The sequence below is a fragment of the Trachypithecus francoisi genome, unplaced genomic scaffold, assembly GCF_009764315.1.
Source record: "Trachypithecus francoisi isolate TF-2019V2 unplaced genomic scaffold, Tfra_2.0 Lachesis_group13, whole genome shotgun sequence".
In the NCBI taxonomy this organism is placed as follows: Eukaryota; Metazoa; Chordata; class Mammalia; order Primates; family Cercopithecidae; genus Trachypithecus; species Trachypithecus francoisi.
The window spans coordinates 1879765-1895780 of record NW_022681458.1 but is presented as its reverse complement, the minus strand read 5'-3'; the positions used below and the strand labels follow the sequence as shown (position 1 = coordinate 1895780).

At 53.1% G+C, this 16016-nt stretch overlaps 1 protein-coding gene across 1 annotated transcript; it reads right to left on the bottom strand.

The window, feature by feature from the left end:
- Positions 1–440: 440 nt before the first annotated feature.
- Positions 441–15113, bottom strand: COPS9 (COP9 signalosome subunit 9). Its single transcript, XM_033229640.1, is given in 7 exon segments — positions 441–5163; positions 5166–5288; positions 5291–5339; positions 8224–8346; positions 9344–9377; positions 12226–12298; positions 14512–15113. Coding segments are annotated over 7 exon segments (732 nt in total). The 5' UTR covers positions 14638–15113; the 3' UTR covers positions 441–4959.
- Between the last annotated feature and the right edge of the window lie 903 nt (positions 15114–16016).

The following is a 16016-nucleotide window of genomic DNA, read 5'->3' as shown; positions in this document are numbered from 1 at the left end:
ACCTCTGGGCCCCCTGTGTCTGGTATATTTTGCTGAGATCACATTTCTGAGAATCATCCATGTTGACATTTGCATCAGTAGCTAACTTATTTATTGCTGTGTACTGTTCCATTGGATGGATATACTACACTTTATTTGTACATTCTATCTGCTGATGGACATTTGACCACCAGGTTTTTTTTCAGTTTCTGTATATTATGGATAAAGTTGCTATGAACATTGTGTACAAGATTTTTTGTGACATACGTTTTTATTTCTCTTCAATAAATGCCACGAAGTGAAATTGCTAGGTCATACTGTAAGTGTATGTTTGACTTTGTAGGAACCTGGTAAATGCTTTTCCAAAGCGGCTGTACAATCTACACTTCCACCAGTAGTGTATCAGTTACAACAGCTTCATGTACTCCTCAGCATTTAGGATTGTTGGACTTTCTAAATTCTAGCTAGCCTGGCGGGTGTGTAATAGTAGGTGTCGCACTGCAGTGTGGCGTTGGTGTTTCTGTGATGAGTTTTGACGTGGAGTATCTTGTTACGTGTTGACTGGCCATCTGTACATCTTCGTTGGTACAGTGTCTATTCAACGTTTGGCCAATTCGAAGGGGAGATGCTTGTCTTCTGACAGAGTTTTGAGAGTTCTCTATATGGTCACATATATGTATTAAAATATATTCTCCCAATCTGTGGTTTGCCTTTCCATTTTATTAAGTGCTTTTTAAAGAGAAGTTTTTAATTTTGATGGAATCTAATTTTTTTCTCCCTTTGTTTTCGATGTTCACATTGTTGATTCCCAAAGCCTTTGCTTTCTGCAAGGCTCTGAAGATTTGCTCCCATGCTTTTTTTTTCTAAAAGTTACGTAGCTTTACATCTATGATCCACTTCAAATTAACATGTATGTACAGCGTAAGGTCAGCACTGGGGATCATTTTATATTTCCACACGGATATCTAGTTCTTCCAATTGAATTTCCTTAGCCCCTTTGTTGCAATTCATCTGACCAAGAGTGTGTGAGTTTATTTCTGGACTCTATATTCTGTTTTGGTGTCCAGTGTGGAGCTATGATGAATAAGGCTGCTGGGCATTATCGGACACATCTGTGTGTGTGTATGTGTGTGTGTGTGTGCACGCGCACACACATATGCATCCATTTTTCCTAGGCAAGTACCTAAAAGTGGAAGCTGGGGAGAGGTGTTCCACAGGATAGATACGGGTTTCACTGGGGAGGGGTGTTCCATAGGGTAGATACAGGTTTCACTTAGGAAACTGCCAAACTTTCCCCCGGTGTGGTCAGATCCTTTTACACCCCCACCCACGGCCACCGTACTAGGAGAGACTCCACATCCCTGATGACATTCAGTGCTGTCATCTTCATCTTAGACTTTCGCTGCGGACAGAAATGTGAAGCCGTGCCTCACTGCAGTTTTGATTTGCATTTCTCTGATGAGTGAGGGTATTGCCATCCTTTGAAGGTGCTTCCTGATCATTTGCATACATTCATTTCTAAATGAGTTATCAATCAAATGCATTTGGCCCACCTTTTCATTAGTCTGTGCATGTTTTTATTGTTGTTGTACGGGAACTCCTGTTACAGGCAACATGTTCTGAACAAAGTGAGTCCTCTGTCAGATTCCTGTACTGTGCAGATCCCACCAGTCTGTTCCTTCACTCCTGTAGTTTTGGCCGAGCAGGCATTTTTAATGTTTTGAGGTAGGTATTGTCATAATCCTCATTTATGCAAATGGAAAACCCAGGCCAAAAAAAAAGTGTGATAACTTGCTCCAGGTCACACCTCGAGAGGGCAGACCTGGGAGCTGAGCTCCTGCTTCCTGCACAGGCCCGCACTGCACTGCTGCTGTCAGCCCCACCCTGTCCTTCCTCACACGGCCAGGCCAGGCTGCAGGAGTCACTGTGCTGCAGGGAGCTTCCGTTTGTTTATCGGCAAAGCCAGCACACCAGGCACGTCTTGGGAACTTTCTGAGGATGAAATGATAGAATCTGAATGCTGGGCTCAACGCTGGCTTGCAATGAATGGCATCTTTGAGATTGTTATGATCACTGGCAGGATACTAAATAAATAAAAAAAAGAACGAACCGTTCCAAATGTTATTTTCATGGCAAGGTTGGCGGTTTTCCTGCCTCAGTAAGAGGGCTAGCAGGTGCCTTCAACATTTCCTTAGCTGTACTGGGCACAGTTGGGGACACAGAGGTGAGCCTGCCAAGCGACAGGATAAAGTTAAAATGGCCAAAGGGGAAAAAAATAAAAAACAAAACACACCCACCACACCACCCAAGGACTGCTGGCTGGAACAAATCACCCAGGCCTCCTGCCCTGCAGGAAGCCTCAATCTGCAGATCCACCAGAGACCTCCAAATTGTATACATTCATATCTATATTGCCATGATGTATGCAATTCTTATGCAATGCTCAGTTGAGCAGAAAGCACTGATGTCCAGGGCAGATTCCAGCCGAGACCAGCCTGTTTCCAGACCAGCAGGCGCACTCATTCTCTAGGCAAACTGCCCCTCTGCAGGCCCCACTGGGGCCCTGACACCAGCAAGGCTTCCTCCAGCTCAGAGGACTGAGCCTGCAGTCGGCCCCTCTTTTCAGGCCTGTGCTGATGAACAGCCCTGGGCCTTGAAGGCCAGGCTTTCCTTCTCTGCTTCAGCTGCAAACAGGGAGCCTAAGGAAATGGAGAGGGATCCCCACTGGGGGCAGTCCCCAGGTCTGGGGAGAAAAGCCATCTAAGTGGCACCCTCCGCCCAGCCCCTCACTGATGCTCGGGTCCCTTGCCCACCCCAGACGGCCCCTCCCCTCCATCGGGACTGTGCAGGATGCACAAGGATGTGCAGCCTCCCAAGGTTCTCCATCCACACTCCCCCAGACCCCTCCAGAGTGGGGCCAGGGCCTGCACCCACCCCAAGCACCTGCCCTGCCCTTGTGCTTTACAATGGGTTCTCACAGCAGCCTTAGTGTTCGGCCTTCCCCACAGCGCTGTAGGCACAGTCTTTCAGGAAACATTCACATACACATACATACGTGTATGATCATATGCACGGGGTGTGATCAGGGTCTGTGGGCCTAGGTGAGCCGCACAGTGCAAGTGTGTGGCGTTTTATACAGACTGATGCACATGCCACAATTACAGTCCTCTAAAAAGTGTCTATCTATGCACACTCACAAAATGTCGATTTTAGGTGTATGTAAATAGGTATGAATACGCAACACCTACCTCTCTGTATCCCACATTTCCCAGCCACGTGGCCTTGTGGAATCCCCTCTACATCAACGGTTAAAACTCCAGCCCCTCTGTCCAGTGGGTGCAGGACTCCACGGCAGAGACACTCTGCCCAGAGGGTGTGGGACCCCATGGCAGGGACGCTCTGCCCAGTGGGTGTGGGACCCCGTGGTAGGGACGCTCTGCCCAGTGGGTGCGGGCCCTCGTGGCAGGGACGCTCTGCCCGGTGGGTGCGGGACCCCGTGGCAGGGACGCTCTGCCCGGTGGGTGTGGGACCCCGTGGCAGGGACGCTTTGCCCAGAGGGTGTGGGACCCCATGGCAGGGACGCTCTGCCCGGTGGATACAGGACCCCGTGGCAGGGATGCTCTGCCCGGTAGGTGCGGGACCCCGTGGCAGGGACACTCTGCCCAGTAGGTGCGGGACCCCGTGGTAGGGACGCACCATAATTTCCTCTTTCATGAATAAGCATTCATTTCGTTTCCATGTTTTTTGTCGTATGGAAAACATGCTGCAAACCCCACTTCCTTGTGGATCTTCGGTTTCCTCACCGTTACCATATTGCCTAAACGGGCTGGTGGCAGAGCACACAGGTTGGGGGGACAACGTCCGGTCCGCTGGGTCTGCAGCACTGTGTAAGTCGGCCGTTTCCTCATCGACTTTCCGTCCGGATGGTCTGTCCGTGACTGTAGTGGGTTCTGGAGTCTCCCATATTGCAGTGTTGCTATTTCTCCCCTTGGATCTGTCCATGTTTGCTTTACAGTCATGCCCCACATAATGCCACTTTGGGCAAAAATAGACGGCACATGCACCAGTGGCTTCATCAGATTATAACAGCACCTTTTAACCATTCCTTTTCTATGCTTAGATATGTTTAGATACTGTTGATGGAAGAAAAGCAGTCAAGCTTTGAAGGCATTTAAACTAGTGTTACTCAGAAGTCTTTCTGAGGGCTCCAGATCGAGTCCTCCAGCCTGCGAGTGGCCCCTTCGCGAGGTCCTGTTCGACTGCCCCGCACAGGGTGCCAGCTCACTGCAGAGATGCAGGTGGTGGGGTTCAGGACAGTCACGTCGAACCCGCTCAGAAGTTACCTGAGAGCAGAATCACATCAAGGTTTGTGCAGGAGGACATCAGGTTGTAGATTCCACAGGCACAATCACTAACTCACAGGCGTTATCTTGTGCAGGAAAGACAAGGAACGCAGTGACTCAGGCGGGAGATGTGGGGGTGGCGTGTGCTCTGCCCTGTTTTGCCTTCAAAGCATCTTTGGAGCACTGAACGCAGGGGCTCTGTGAAACGGTGCTGGCAAGCAGAAATGAACAAAGAGGGCTCCTTAGGTTTGATACTTTGTCTCACCACACACAAATGGTCAGCGTTGTGTTCCTGTTGTCTACAGGATTTAGCACAGTCACGAGGTGTGCAGTGTGTACTAGAGCAACAGGCTCCAGCACCCAGCCTAGGTGTGCGGCAGGCTAAACCATCTAGGTTTGTGTCAGTCACTCCGTGACGTTGGAACAATGACGGGATCACCGAATGAGGCATTTCTCAGAAGGGACCACCGTCGCTAAGCGACACAGGACTCTAGGTAGGTGCTCTGATGTTGGGTGCATATAGATAGGGGCATACGCCACATGGACACTCTTCTAAAAAGCACGTATCTCTGCACACACACGAACACAACGGTTATCTGATGTTTATGCAAATGTCAGAAACATACACCTCTGCATCCTACCTTACATTTATACATGGCTGTGCTGTCTTCTTCCCTTCTCCACCAGCAATGGATGGTTACTCCTCACTCTTAAAACGTCTACCACTCCAGTGAGTGGAAACTGATACTGTGCTGTCTTAGTTGACCTCTCGCCTGCTTCTTGTGGGTCTGAGCACCTCTAGCTAACTTCCCAGCCACTTGGATTGGTTCTTCCGTAAACTGTGTTTCTTATGTGTCCTGTGTCCATTTCTCCCTCACTTGTTGCTTTGCTCATGCCACGTAGGGAAAGTTCTATGCATCTGGTAAACATAAGCGCTTCCGCCCCTTGCTCATGGCCTGTGCTCTCTCAAACACTCTGTCCAAAGCTGCTACTTGTCTCCCGTTTAGTTCACCATCTCTGGAGGAACAGAAGGAAGCTCGTGACACTAGAATGAGGTCTGGTATGTTTGCCTCTGGAATTCCGAGTCACCTGGGACAAGTCACTCTGTCCAATGAGAAGACAAGCATTTCTACAAGGTACAGGAACTTAGGACAGACGGGGAAGGCCAAGTACAAGGACACAGGGTTCCTGTGACACACAGATTTGCTAATAATAATTAACAGCGAATACTCAGGCAGCGCTTGGACTACCCTGCAGGGTGCTGCCGGAGCATTTCAGAGCATTTCCCATAGGAGCTCGCCGACCCCCACCCAGTGTCATTGTGACCCCACTTCACAAGCTCAGGCACAGGGAAATTCCAGACCACCCAGAGGCAGGTGGGCTCAGGTCGATCCCCAGGGCCCCTGTTAACCAGTCTCTCTCTCACACACACACACTTTCCTGACCAGGTAGTGCATCCCAGATGTGTTGAGCCTCCTGCCTTTTGGTGGTGTGGCACTGCCCACATCGGGCCACGTCTGCTCACCCTCCAATTCTAAGGTGCTACTGTCCAGAAATTTGTGTTCCCCCAAAATTCATGTTAAATCCTCACCCCCCACCCACAGGTGATGGTGTTAGGAGGTAGGACCTCTGGAGGGTGATTAGGTCATGGTGGTGGAGCCTTCATGAGTGGGATCAGCATCCGTACAGGAGAGATCTGAGAGACCCCATGCCTCTTCCACGGTGAGGCACCACCTATGAGCCACGCAGGCTCAGCACTCTCTGGGTGGCTTTCCTCTCCAAAGGAGCCCAGGATTCGGTCATTTTCAAAGTCCCTCTGTTGTTGCTTATTTACATGTAACAAAAGCCTGCTGAACACCTTGACAAAGGGACCAGGCATCCCTTAAGCACAGTCGCCCAGCCAGCTGAGCAACCCTCCCTGGATTCACTGCCCCCAAGTGACAGCCAGTTCTGATGGCAGGCCACTCATGCCGCCTCAAAAATCACCCAGGAACCATTAAAAGCCATTCAAGACATACTTAAGAGTAGTATTTTGGGACTAATTGGAGGTAACGATTATTCACACAAAACCTGCACTGTGTAGCCAAGACAACACCTCAAAGACATACTGAGAGCCCGGATGCTGACCCAGGGCTGGATGCGGCAAAGCACATGGCTTCCGGAAGGTGGGCCAATCACAGGCCTTCCTCAAACCTTTCCCTTGGGACACAGTCCCCTTCACCACCCCGGGAGGCGTGTTACCGGAGATGTAATACGGAAACTGCTGGAACCACGGTGGAGAAAGAAACTGCTGTGGAGAAAGATTTTCTAGGCCCATGAAGCCAGTGGGCGGGCAGAAACAGGAAGTGGTTGAGTCCAGGGATCTTTGAGCCCTGGGGCCAGCCGTCCTTTTGTGAGCCTTCCAACAAATTCCTCTCTTGTATGGATTTTAATGGACAGGGCTTCCTTCTTTTCTCATGGAAGAGTCTTCTCCAAGACCCCAGAAGACTCCCTCGCCCTCGGCTGATTCTGCTCCAAGGAGCAGGCAGGCATTCCCCGCAGAGCTGTGCTGCCTTGCTCAAGTGCGGTATCTGGCTGGCAGTTGAGCCTGCAGTCCCCCAGCAGCTTTCTCAGGGCGGCAGGGATCAGTATAGAGGTCTCTGTGATTAAGGTGATCAGGTGTAAAAACAGAAAATACATGTCTTTGTCAGTGTAGGTGATGACACGTCACTGACAAAGGCTGGAGTTTTGCACGGGAGTGGGCATGGCTGGGCCAGTCAGCTGCAGTCTGATCACCCGGGTGATCACCGTTCCTGACAGCCTCACAGTGACAGCCGAGTCACGGGGAGATGAGGAAGAAAAACACGTGGCAGTGCTCGTGGCCTCATGGTATTGAGGAAGCTGCAAGGATTCTGTGAAGACAAAGGGAGGCCTCCTAGAGCCCACAGGGGTCTAAACATGAGCAGAAGACACTAACATGCACACACGTGCAGATGCTGTTCACAAAGCGGCTTGGACCAGACGAGCCTGAAATTCTGCGGCCCACACAGGAGCGCCTGGGGCTCACAGGCCTTGGTCTAGAAGGGGTGTGCCAATCTCCACTCTGCCTGAGTTCCTGTGCAGCAGCTGTCTTCTTCACCTGGGATCGTTCCTTCCTGCTGAAGGCCAGAGGCTGATATCCCCATTCACCAATGAGGAAACAGAGGCCCAAATAAACATTTTTAGTTTTGTTTAGAGACAGGGTTTCTCTGGCCCAGGCTGGAGTGCAGTGGTGCGATCACAGCTCACTGAACTGCTGGGCTGAAGTGATCCTCCTGCCCCAGCCTCCCAAATAGCTAGGACTATAGGCACGTGCCACCATGCTCAGCTAATTTTTTTATAGAAAGGGGAGTCTTATTCTGTTGCCCAGGCTGGTCTCAAACTCTTGGCCTCAGGTGATCCTCCCACCTCAGCCTCCCAAAGAGCCTGGATTACCGGAGTGAGCCACTGTGCCCAGCCCTCCAAGGAAAGGAACTGATTCAGCAGCAGCCTGCAGCTCGTTGGCAGTGGTGTTTGCCACTGGCCAGCCTGAGCTGTAGCCACAGCCCTCACCACTGTGTATTGCAGGCCCTGTGGGGCTGCGATAAACCTCAGCGGAGGGGATCTGCGGGGTAACCACCTGATACAACAGAATTCACCAAATACGTAGTTGTTCCCCACAGAGCCCTCTATGCCTGCTCTGAGGAATCCACTTAAGAAACTGTGAACACGACTCTCATGAATGAACCACAAGAACACAGCACTGAGAAACTCCGCCCTCTCAAAGTGCAGATGGCATGCAGCCTGGCCGCTGGAAACCCTGCTCCTGGCCTGCAGATAAGCCACGTGGATCTCAGAAACAAAGTGGCAGCCTCCATGTACAGCCCAGTGCAGAGCTTCCAACTGAGGGTCTTCTGACACCGCAGTCCACTCTCCTGCCTTCCCACGCGCCCTGTGCTCTGGCTGCCCTCGCTGCAGCACAGGAACCAGGGAGGACTGCTAACTTGTCCCGGGCAGTCCCCAGCTGCTGAGACCCAACAAAGGATAGGAGCTCCATCAGGATGACAGGGTGGAAATCTACTCACCACTCACAAGAAAATGAGGCAGGGCTGACATTCCGTTCTGCTTAAAATCTCACCTGGCCTCCAGTACAAATGTCTCTTCCGTAAACATGACAAGGCGACACCCTTCAGCGGCTTCTCAGTAGCGGGGACAGCAGGTCCCTCATCCACTGAGGGGCTTTAACTGGAACTGGGAACTGCTGAAGTCCTGGGCCTGGGCACCCCTGGTCGGAGGAACACTCTTCACTGCGAGACGGGCATGAAACAGCAACGTCACTGTTTTACAGCCATCATCAATCACCGAGCTGGGCCTACAGGAAACAAAACCCCTCTCCCCACACGGGTGTTACACTCTCCTCTGAAACGGACCAACGTGCTTTCCAGGCGTAGAAGGCGCCTCCTGTCATCCTTAAGCCTCGAGTTTGTGGGGCAGCGGCCCTGGCGTGGCAGCCAGAGGACAGCATAGGGCCCGCTGTGCTGACAGACACACACGGTGCGAACTGCCCACGCAGCGGAGGGGTGGCCCCAGGGCAAGGTCCTCCCAGTGGCCATCAGCAGGCCCAGCTGTGCTCAGCCCGCACTGCCTCCTGGTCTAGCACATACAGCACCGTAACACCCGGTATTTGCCAGCAGACAACCATGGTTCTCTCAGCTGACACATGCATGACACACACACAGACTTTTAGGGACTGCAACACTCACTCAAAAGTGCAAGAAGAGATCACTCTGCATGTGACGTTGCTTTCTTTTAATTGCAGTGAGGACACAACCTGGTCATGTTCAGAGACGAACAGCCTCATCTAGGTGGTGAAGAACATTCTTATCTTTCTTGGTTAACCAGGTCCTCAATTCAAGGGATTTCCAAGTGTTCTTTAAAACCACCTGAAACTGTCCTGCGCAGGCTCACACTGCGACTCTGTACCAAGGGCCTGGCCCCGCCTGCAGCCAGAAGTCATCTCTCACTGGATGTCATCATCATCGAAAAGATCTTCAAAATCTAGAGAAATAAGCAAAACCATGTATTTACACATACAAGGGTAAGAGCTGAAGAAATCACTTCAAAATGAATTATGTGGTCGTCCAAAATACAGAGATAATCGTCAATGATCTAATGAAATAAAAGACTTTTCCCGTAACAGACTTTTAGTCTCAGCCAACCAGGACTCATACACACAGTCCAAGGGGAGAGTGTTGGCTAGAGTGCTTTCTTGCTTTCATTTAAAAGACAATCCTAAGAAAATGCTTGCTGGGCTGTTCTGGGTCCCACAGACACCACTGCACAGCCATAACTCAGCACTCAGGACACATCAGTGTCATGTCTGCACCCATGAGTGCACGGCGCCCAAGATGCTGCCCTCGCTGCCAGGGCCAGGGAGAGATGAAGCTGGGAGGCCCGTGCTGGGTCCTTTAGAGCAGAGGGAAACCGGCCGGCTGCCACTGTGAGAATGAGAAAGCTGGACTGAGCTGCAGAAAGGTGAAGCCTCCAGTAAGGCAGTGTGAATGATACTCAAGCCTGAGAAACACCCGCTAAGGCCCGCTCCCGCCAGAAAAAACGCAGCAAACGTGTAGTGCACTGCTTTGGGTGATCAAAATCAGGCCCCCAGGAAAGATTTCGTCCTTCTGTTTAGTTTTCTAAATTCCCTACTACAGGCAATCATTACTTTCACAACAGGAGAAGAAAGTAAAACTAGGAGCCCACCCACAAGTACTGTGCACTGAAAATGTGCAGGATGAATTATGAACTAGAAAGAGGAGGTTCCACTCCTGGAGGGTGAGACAGAGTGAAGAGGCAGGAGCCTGCTGGCGCCACGCCATCCAGCCTTCCTGGGGAGGGTGGCGTCCCTGAGGCATCTCTGGCCACTCAGAGGGTCACGGCTCTCCCCAGCCACACTGACGCACCCCCATATCCTCACTGCCTCCCGACTGCTGTGTGTGGTTCTGCCATTCAGAGCACTTTTGCGCAGTCCCAGGCCCGGCTGACTCCACCCCTTCCAACCTCTGCTCTGCTGCCCCCTCTGGAGAAACCTCCCTCTGCTGTGCTCTGGAAATAATACCGTCCACGCTTTGCCAGGGCTCTTGTCACAGTCCAGCCCCTGCCTGCTGACTTGTCTGGACCCACAATTTTGTAAGACACGGCAAGGGAAGGGAGTGAGTCTCGTTCATGGCCAGAACCCCGGTGCCCAGGGGATAACTGCCCAGCAAAACCCATCTGCTTGATGAGTAAAAAGGACTTAGCAGAAGCCCCATCCACAGCCTACAGGTCTCTCAAAGTAAATGGCTCCTTGAACACATGGGGTTGTCACAACCTGACGGGACAGTAAGTGCTTTGTGAACTCAGTGGGTGGGCAGGCAGGGGACACAGAGCTCTCCCGCGTTCCCTCCCTAACCAGCCGTGGCTCAAAGGTAGACACACGCCCACAATGCTCAGGCTGCTGGGTGCTCACCTGACGGGTCAGGCCTGGGTCCCTCTCAGAGATGCTTTCCCATCAGGATTCAGGGACTGACTCTGGAACCCATGTGAACTCAAACACTAGAACACAGCAATCGCCTCTCACCCATGGGCTGGCAGAGGATAAATGGGACTTTGAAGGAGATCATCAAAATGCAAGTGCATTGTGCCAGCATTAGCCACTGCCCAGTCCTGCCCACGTGGAGAAGCTTCACAGTCGCCCTGGTGAGCTGGTGTTTTCGCAGAGCAGCCCTAGAGAGCACTCTGCAGTTTTGCACAATTTGTTCCCTCTCAAGGCAACACCCTTCTCCCACCTCACTCTGGCATAAAGAATGGAAAGAAATGCTCTTCAGTCCTCCAGGCTGGTCTCAAATGTCACCTGCCCCAGTTCTGACTCCAGTTGGTAGCAGCAAGAATGCTGCCTCGGGGCATGGCCAGGCACCCTGGGAAAGCCTGCACCCCAACTCAGCAGCTTGGCCGCTCCCCTCAGGCAATGGCTGGCTGACAGTCAGCCTGATAAAGCAGCAGGGACTCGGGATGGCAGGGGGTCTCCGGTAAGTTAGAAACCGATGTGGTAAGGTCACATCCTAGCTGTGAACTGGTAACAAGAGCTTTCTGTAGAGGCCAGCACCATGCGTTAAAACAGGATGGAAAATGCCACCTCACTCTCTGGAGTAAGAAACCTATCTTGTTTATTATTTGAACCCTTAGTAAAGGTTAATATAAACTAGAGGAACAAGGCCTGAAGAAATCAGAAGAGAATGAGAGAAATATCCCCTCTAGCAGGTGTGATGATCTTACAGAAAGTTTGCTTTTCATTGTTTATTTGGTTTACCAATGTTTTATTTGGTTTACCCATGTTTTAGGTAACTAGCACTGAAACCCTTAAATCAAGAGGGAAACGCATCCTGCGTCCTGATTTCAGAGCTGGGCAAGAGCTGGAGTGTGGCTGTCCCTCTGCAAAAGCAGCTGAGGGCACGAGAACCCAGGCAGGCAAACACAGGTGGGCTGGGAGAGGAAATCGGCTACCCGGAGAGGGCAGAGACAGGGAGCCAGACAGGGTTCCTATGGCCGTGCCTGAGGCAAGGGGCCAGACCCAGCTACAGTCTGAGGTGTCTGCAGGCACGTGTAACACACATGCCAGAGCTCAAACTCAACTACTGGGCTGCAAGCTGGGAACAATTTCATGCCACTTTTCTCCTGAAAAATAAGGCTGCCTGCCAGTGGCCGCAGCCCATGTCATCGCTCCATAGAGACTGCACTGCATTCTGAGAGGAGCGCAGGGGCTCTACCACCTTATGATCCAAATTACTTATGTCACCAAGTTGCTCCACTGCCTTAACCTACAGAAGAAATATTCAGATTAAATCTGGCATCCCATTCCAAGCATCCTTACCATTAAAAAAGTCTGCATGAACGGCCTTTTCATTGGCTGCCAAGTCCATCAAGAGCCCGGTGCTGCCTCCCGCCTGGGGAATGGAAAGGCAAGGTTATGTCAGCTGCGTTTTCCAAAAGAACAGGTGATCCGTGCATTGCAGTGTCCGCCACCCCCACAGAAAAGGAAGATGGGTGAGGGGAAACAGGCTCAAGCTGGAGTCAACATTTTAGTTCCAGACAAAGGAGGAATATGTATGGGCGGAGGGGGAGGGAGAAATTCAAAGGAATTATTTTTAAGGTCTCTCAAGGGCTTGTGTTCCTTGATTCCTCTCTGCCTTTAAAAATTAGAAACCTACCACTGCTCTAAGCACCACTACTTCACTGTAACCCTCAAGGAGAGGTTTCCAATCCCCCCCGGACATTGCCACAGAGGCCACAAACACGTGAAACCGAGCCCATCAACTCCGCTCAGGATCCCTTCCCGCTCTCTTCTGGGAATGAAACCACTTCCCCGAGGAAACTGACCTGCTCTGCCTCTGAGGTTCTGGTGCCGGCTGCCATCATGGACCGTCCACTGCCACAACTCCACGGCAGTGGAAAAACCATGTCACAACACAAGCTGGGCAATCTGAAGCCCTCAGGATTTTGGATCATGTTTAGAGTCACCTGGTGACAGCAGGAGCAGATTCCTCTGACAGCAGCACCCTGGACAGCTGGCCACAGGTCCTGCTGCTGCCCTGGCCCCAGCATTCACAAGGCCACTGGCTCAACCTTGCCCTCATCCCCACGTAGCTGCATGCCCTTGTTCCCTTTCACAGACACTCTCAGAAAAGCCAGGACGCTCAGCCTCCTCCCCTGGCTTCTCAGCCTCCCTCCCTGTCCCCAACACCACAGTAAGCCTTGCGCATTCCACCACTTAAACACTGGGCTGAGCTTGCCCCTACCTCCATCTGCCTCATTCACACCCTCTTCAACTGTCCTGTTCTCCCTGCTGCCATTTTCCTACCCTCTCACCCCTAAACACCGCCACCCTACAGAGCAAGTCAGAGCCTCTCACTCCCCACTGTAAAGCCCTCGAGGGGCTCCACATCGCCTAGGGCTGTGACTTTAAAGCAGGACTGAGAGGCCTGGGTTTAGTGGAAGTGCTTCAGGAGTGGGGTGCACAGAGCCACCCGCTTAGCGTGATTCCAGATGGTTTCATGATCTGGTCCCTGCCCACTGTCTCCCCTCTCTCTGGCACTGCACGCTCAACCATGTTAAACGACATGAGCCAGTGGGCATCCCCCCCAACCCAGGACTCTGTTCCTGCTGGGCCTTCAACCCCGCCTACCTGGCAAAAACCACTGTGTCCCCCACCATTTAGCCACAGAGTCGACTCCTCAGCTGCACCTTTGCTGAGGCCCCTCAAAGGCCTGAGGGCCCATCCGTCGGTGCGCCTTCGGATTTCTATGACACCTGGTATTTGCAATCAGCCTCTCTGCCATGTTATTACCTCCACAGGCACAAGGGCTGCCTCTGACCACCTCTGTATCCCCTAAGCTTTGAGAAAGAGCACATGAGGCCCTGACATGCAGAAGCTGGCCTATCACTCTGAGCTAGGCTGTGGTGCTCTCCTGCTGACCATAAACCATCTCAGAACGCTCACATCAGACACGGTCACTCTGTGAACACAACAGAGACCAAAAAAAATCCCAAGACGACTGCATCATCCTGTATCATTAAAAAGAACGAGGCCACTACGCAAAGCACATAAATAGCAGACATCCCCTTTTCCGCTACGGCAGGAATGACGGCTGCTCCAGTCTTCCCTCATTCTAGTTCAGATTAAGAGGCCCAGTCGGAAAATTACCCTCGCTTCCAAGGCGCAGCAAAGCCCACTTTCTTCCCCCAAATCCCCGAACGCTAGCTCAAATCCCACACGAGGTGATTCCCCACCCGCGCTCTGGAGACGCACCGCGGGCCCCCACGGGGTGCTGCCGCCATCGAAGAGCAGCAAACGCAACTCCTTTCACCACGAGTGTGTTCCCGGGGGCTTTGGGGGCACCCAGCAGGCACTCAACCCCCAGGCTGCGCCTCCTGGTCCCCCGGGCTAGGGCACACACTTCCCGCCGCGGTCGGTGGCCGCCTTTCACCAGAAGCTCGGAGAAGCCGGGATTTGCTCTCCGCGGGGCAGGGAGCCTGGGAGCCGTGCCCATCGCCCACCCGCCCGGCCTCCCCTCCCCGGGACCCGCGCACCAGGACACCGCCCTTCCGCTCCCTCTTCCCCGCTCCCCACGCTCGGAGACTCCCACCGGGCCCGTGCCACCTCGTCCAGGTCCACGTACGGCCCGGCGCCCTCGGGGAACATCTCGTCCACGGCCGGCTTCATCTCGGGCCCGCGGCGCTCTAGGCCCACTTCCGGCCGCAGGGCCGCTTCCGGCGCGCGCCACATGGCAGCTCTAGACGCCGGAGGACCGCGCCTCTGTGGTGCCCGCCCGCCCGCAGCGCGGTCAGCGGTCTCGCATCCGGGGTGCTCCGGGCTGCTGGTGCGTACCCGCGGCCACCGGCGTCTGTCTTTGCGCTGGCGAGGGCGGGCGTCTGCAACGCCTCTGATGGGCGGCCGGGCGGCCACGGAGAGAAAAGGCCGCCAGCAATGGGAGCAGTTCCTGCCGAGCACGCCTCCGACAAGGGACCAGATCCAGAATAAAGAGGGAGCCTCAGACTCAGCCGCAAGGACGGCCGGGTTCACAGGAGCCCAGGGCTTGACCTTCAGACGTTTGTCTGGAGAAGACACACTCGCGGCCAGTGAGCAGATGAAGAGGTGCAAGCAAACCAGGGCCCCACCGAGGGGCCGCAGCACCCCTGGGACGCCCAGAGTCAAAAAAACAGCAAAACACGGGTGGAAGGGTGGAGAGTGAGACGCGGCAGCCGGGGCGGGAGACAGGGAGGCAGGTCCCAGAAAATCAAACACGGACGCCCACGTGGCCCAGCACTCCCCTTCCGGGCACAAGCCCAGAGGACCGAAAGCGGAGGCTCCAAGGGGCGTCTGTACCCCACGTTCACAGCAGCATTATTTATAATAAATGAATAAGGAGAGCGTCCCCCGCTGTCCCTGCCCATTGATGGATACGTGCATAAGCAAATGTGGTCCGTGCACACTGGGGAACATTACTCAGCCTTTAAAAGGAAGGGAATGCCGACACCTGCTGCCACGCGCATGAACGTTGAGGACGCTCTGCCGAGGGAGACGAGCCAGTCCTAAGACAAACACCGCGTGATTCCACTCAGCAGACGCCCCTGGAGGAGTCAAAGTCACAGGGACAGAAAGTAGAAGGGAGGTTGTCAGGGTCTGGGGAAGGGGAAATGGAGAGTTTGTGTTTAGTGGGGACAGAGTATCAGCCTTGAAAGATGAAAGAGGTCTGTAGAGGGCTGATGGTGATGGCTGCAAAGTCCCGTGAATGTGCTTAATGCCACTTAAATGTGGTTAAGATGGAAACGAATGTGACAGAAAAACGAGGGAAAGGAGAAGGAAAGGGGAAAGAGGAGGAAGAAGGTTGGAGGAAGGGAGGGAGAGAGGAAGAACAGGGGAGGGAAGGAGAGAAGCAAGAGGTCCTGGAACGAGACTTTGCCAAAGGTTCTTTGCTCAACCAGACTTCGGTGGCCTCCTAACCTCCTCCCAGGCCCATCTGTGCACGGCATTGTCAGGTTCAGTTTTCGCAGAGAGCCCTGCTAAGTTGGTTTAGCCAGAGCCCTCCACCCTGGATATTGGATCGGGTTCTTGGTCCCCAGCATCCCCAGGATGTCTGATCGCCCAGGCCTGTCTTCAGCCAC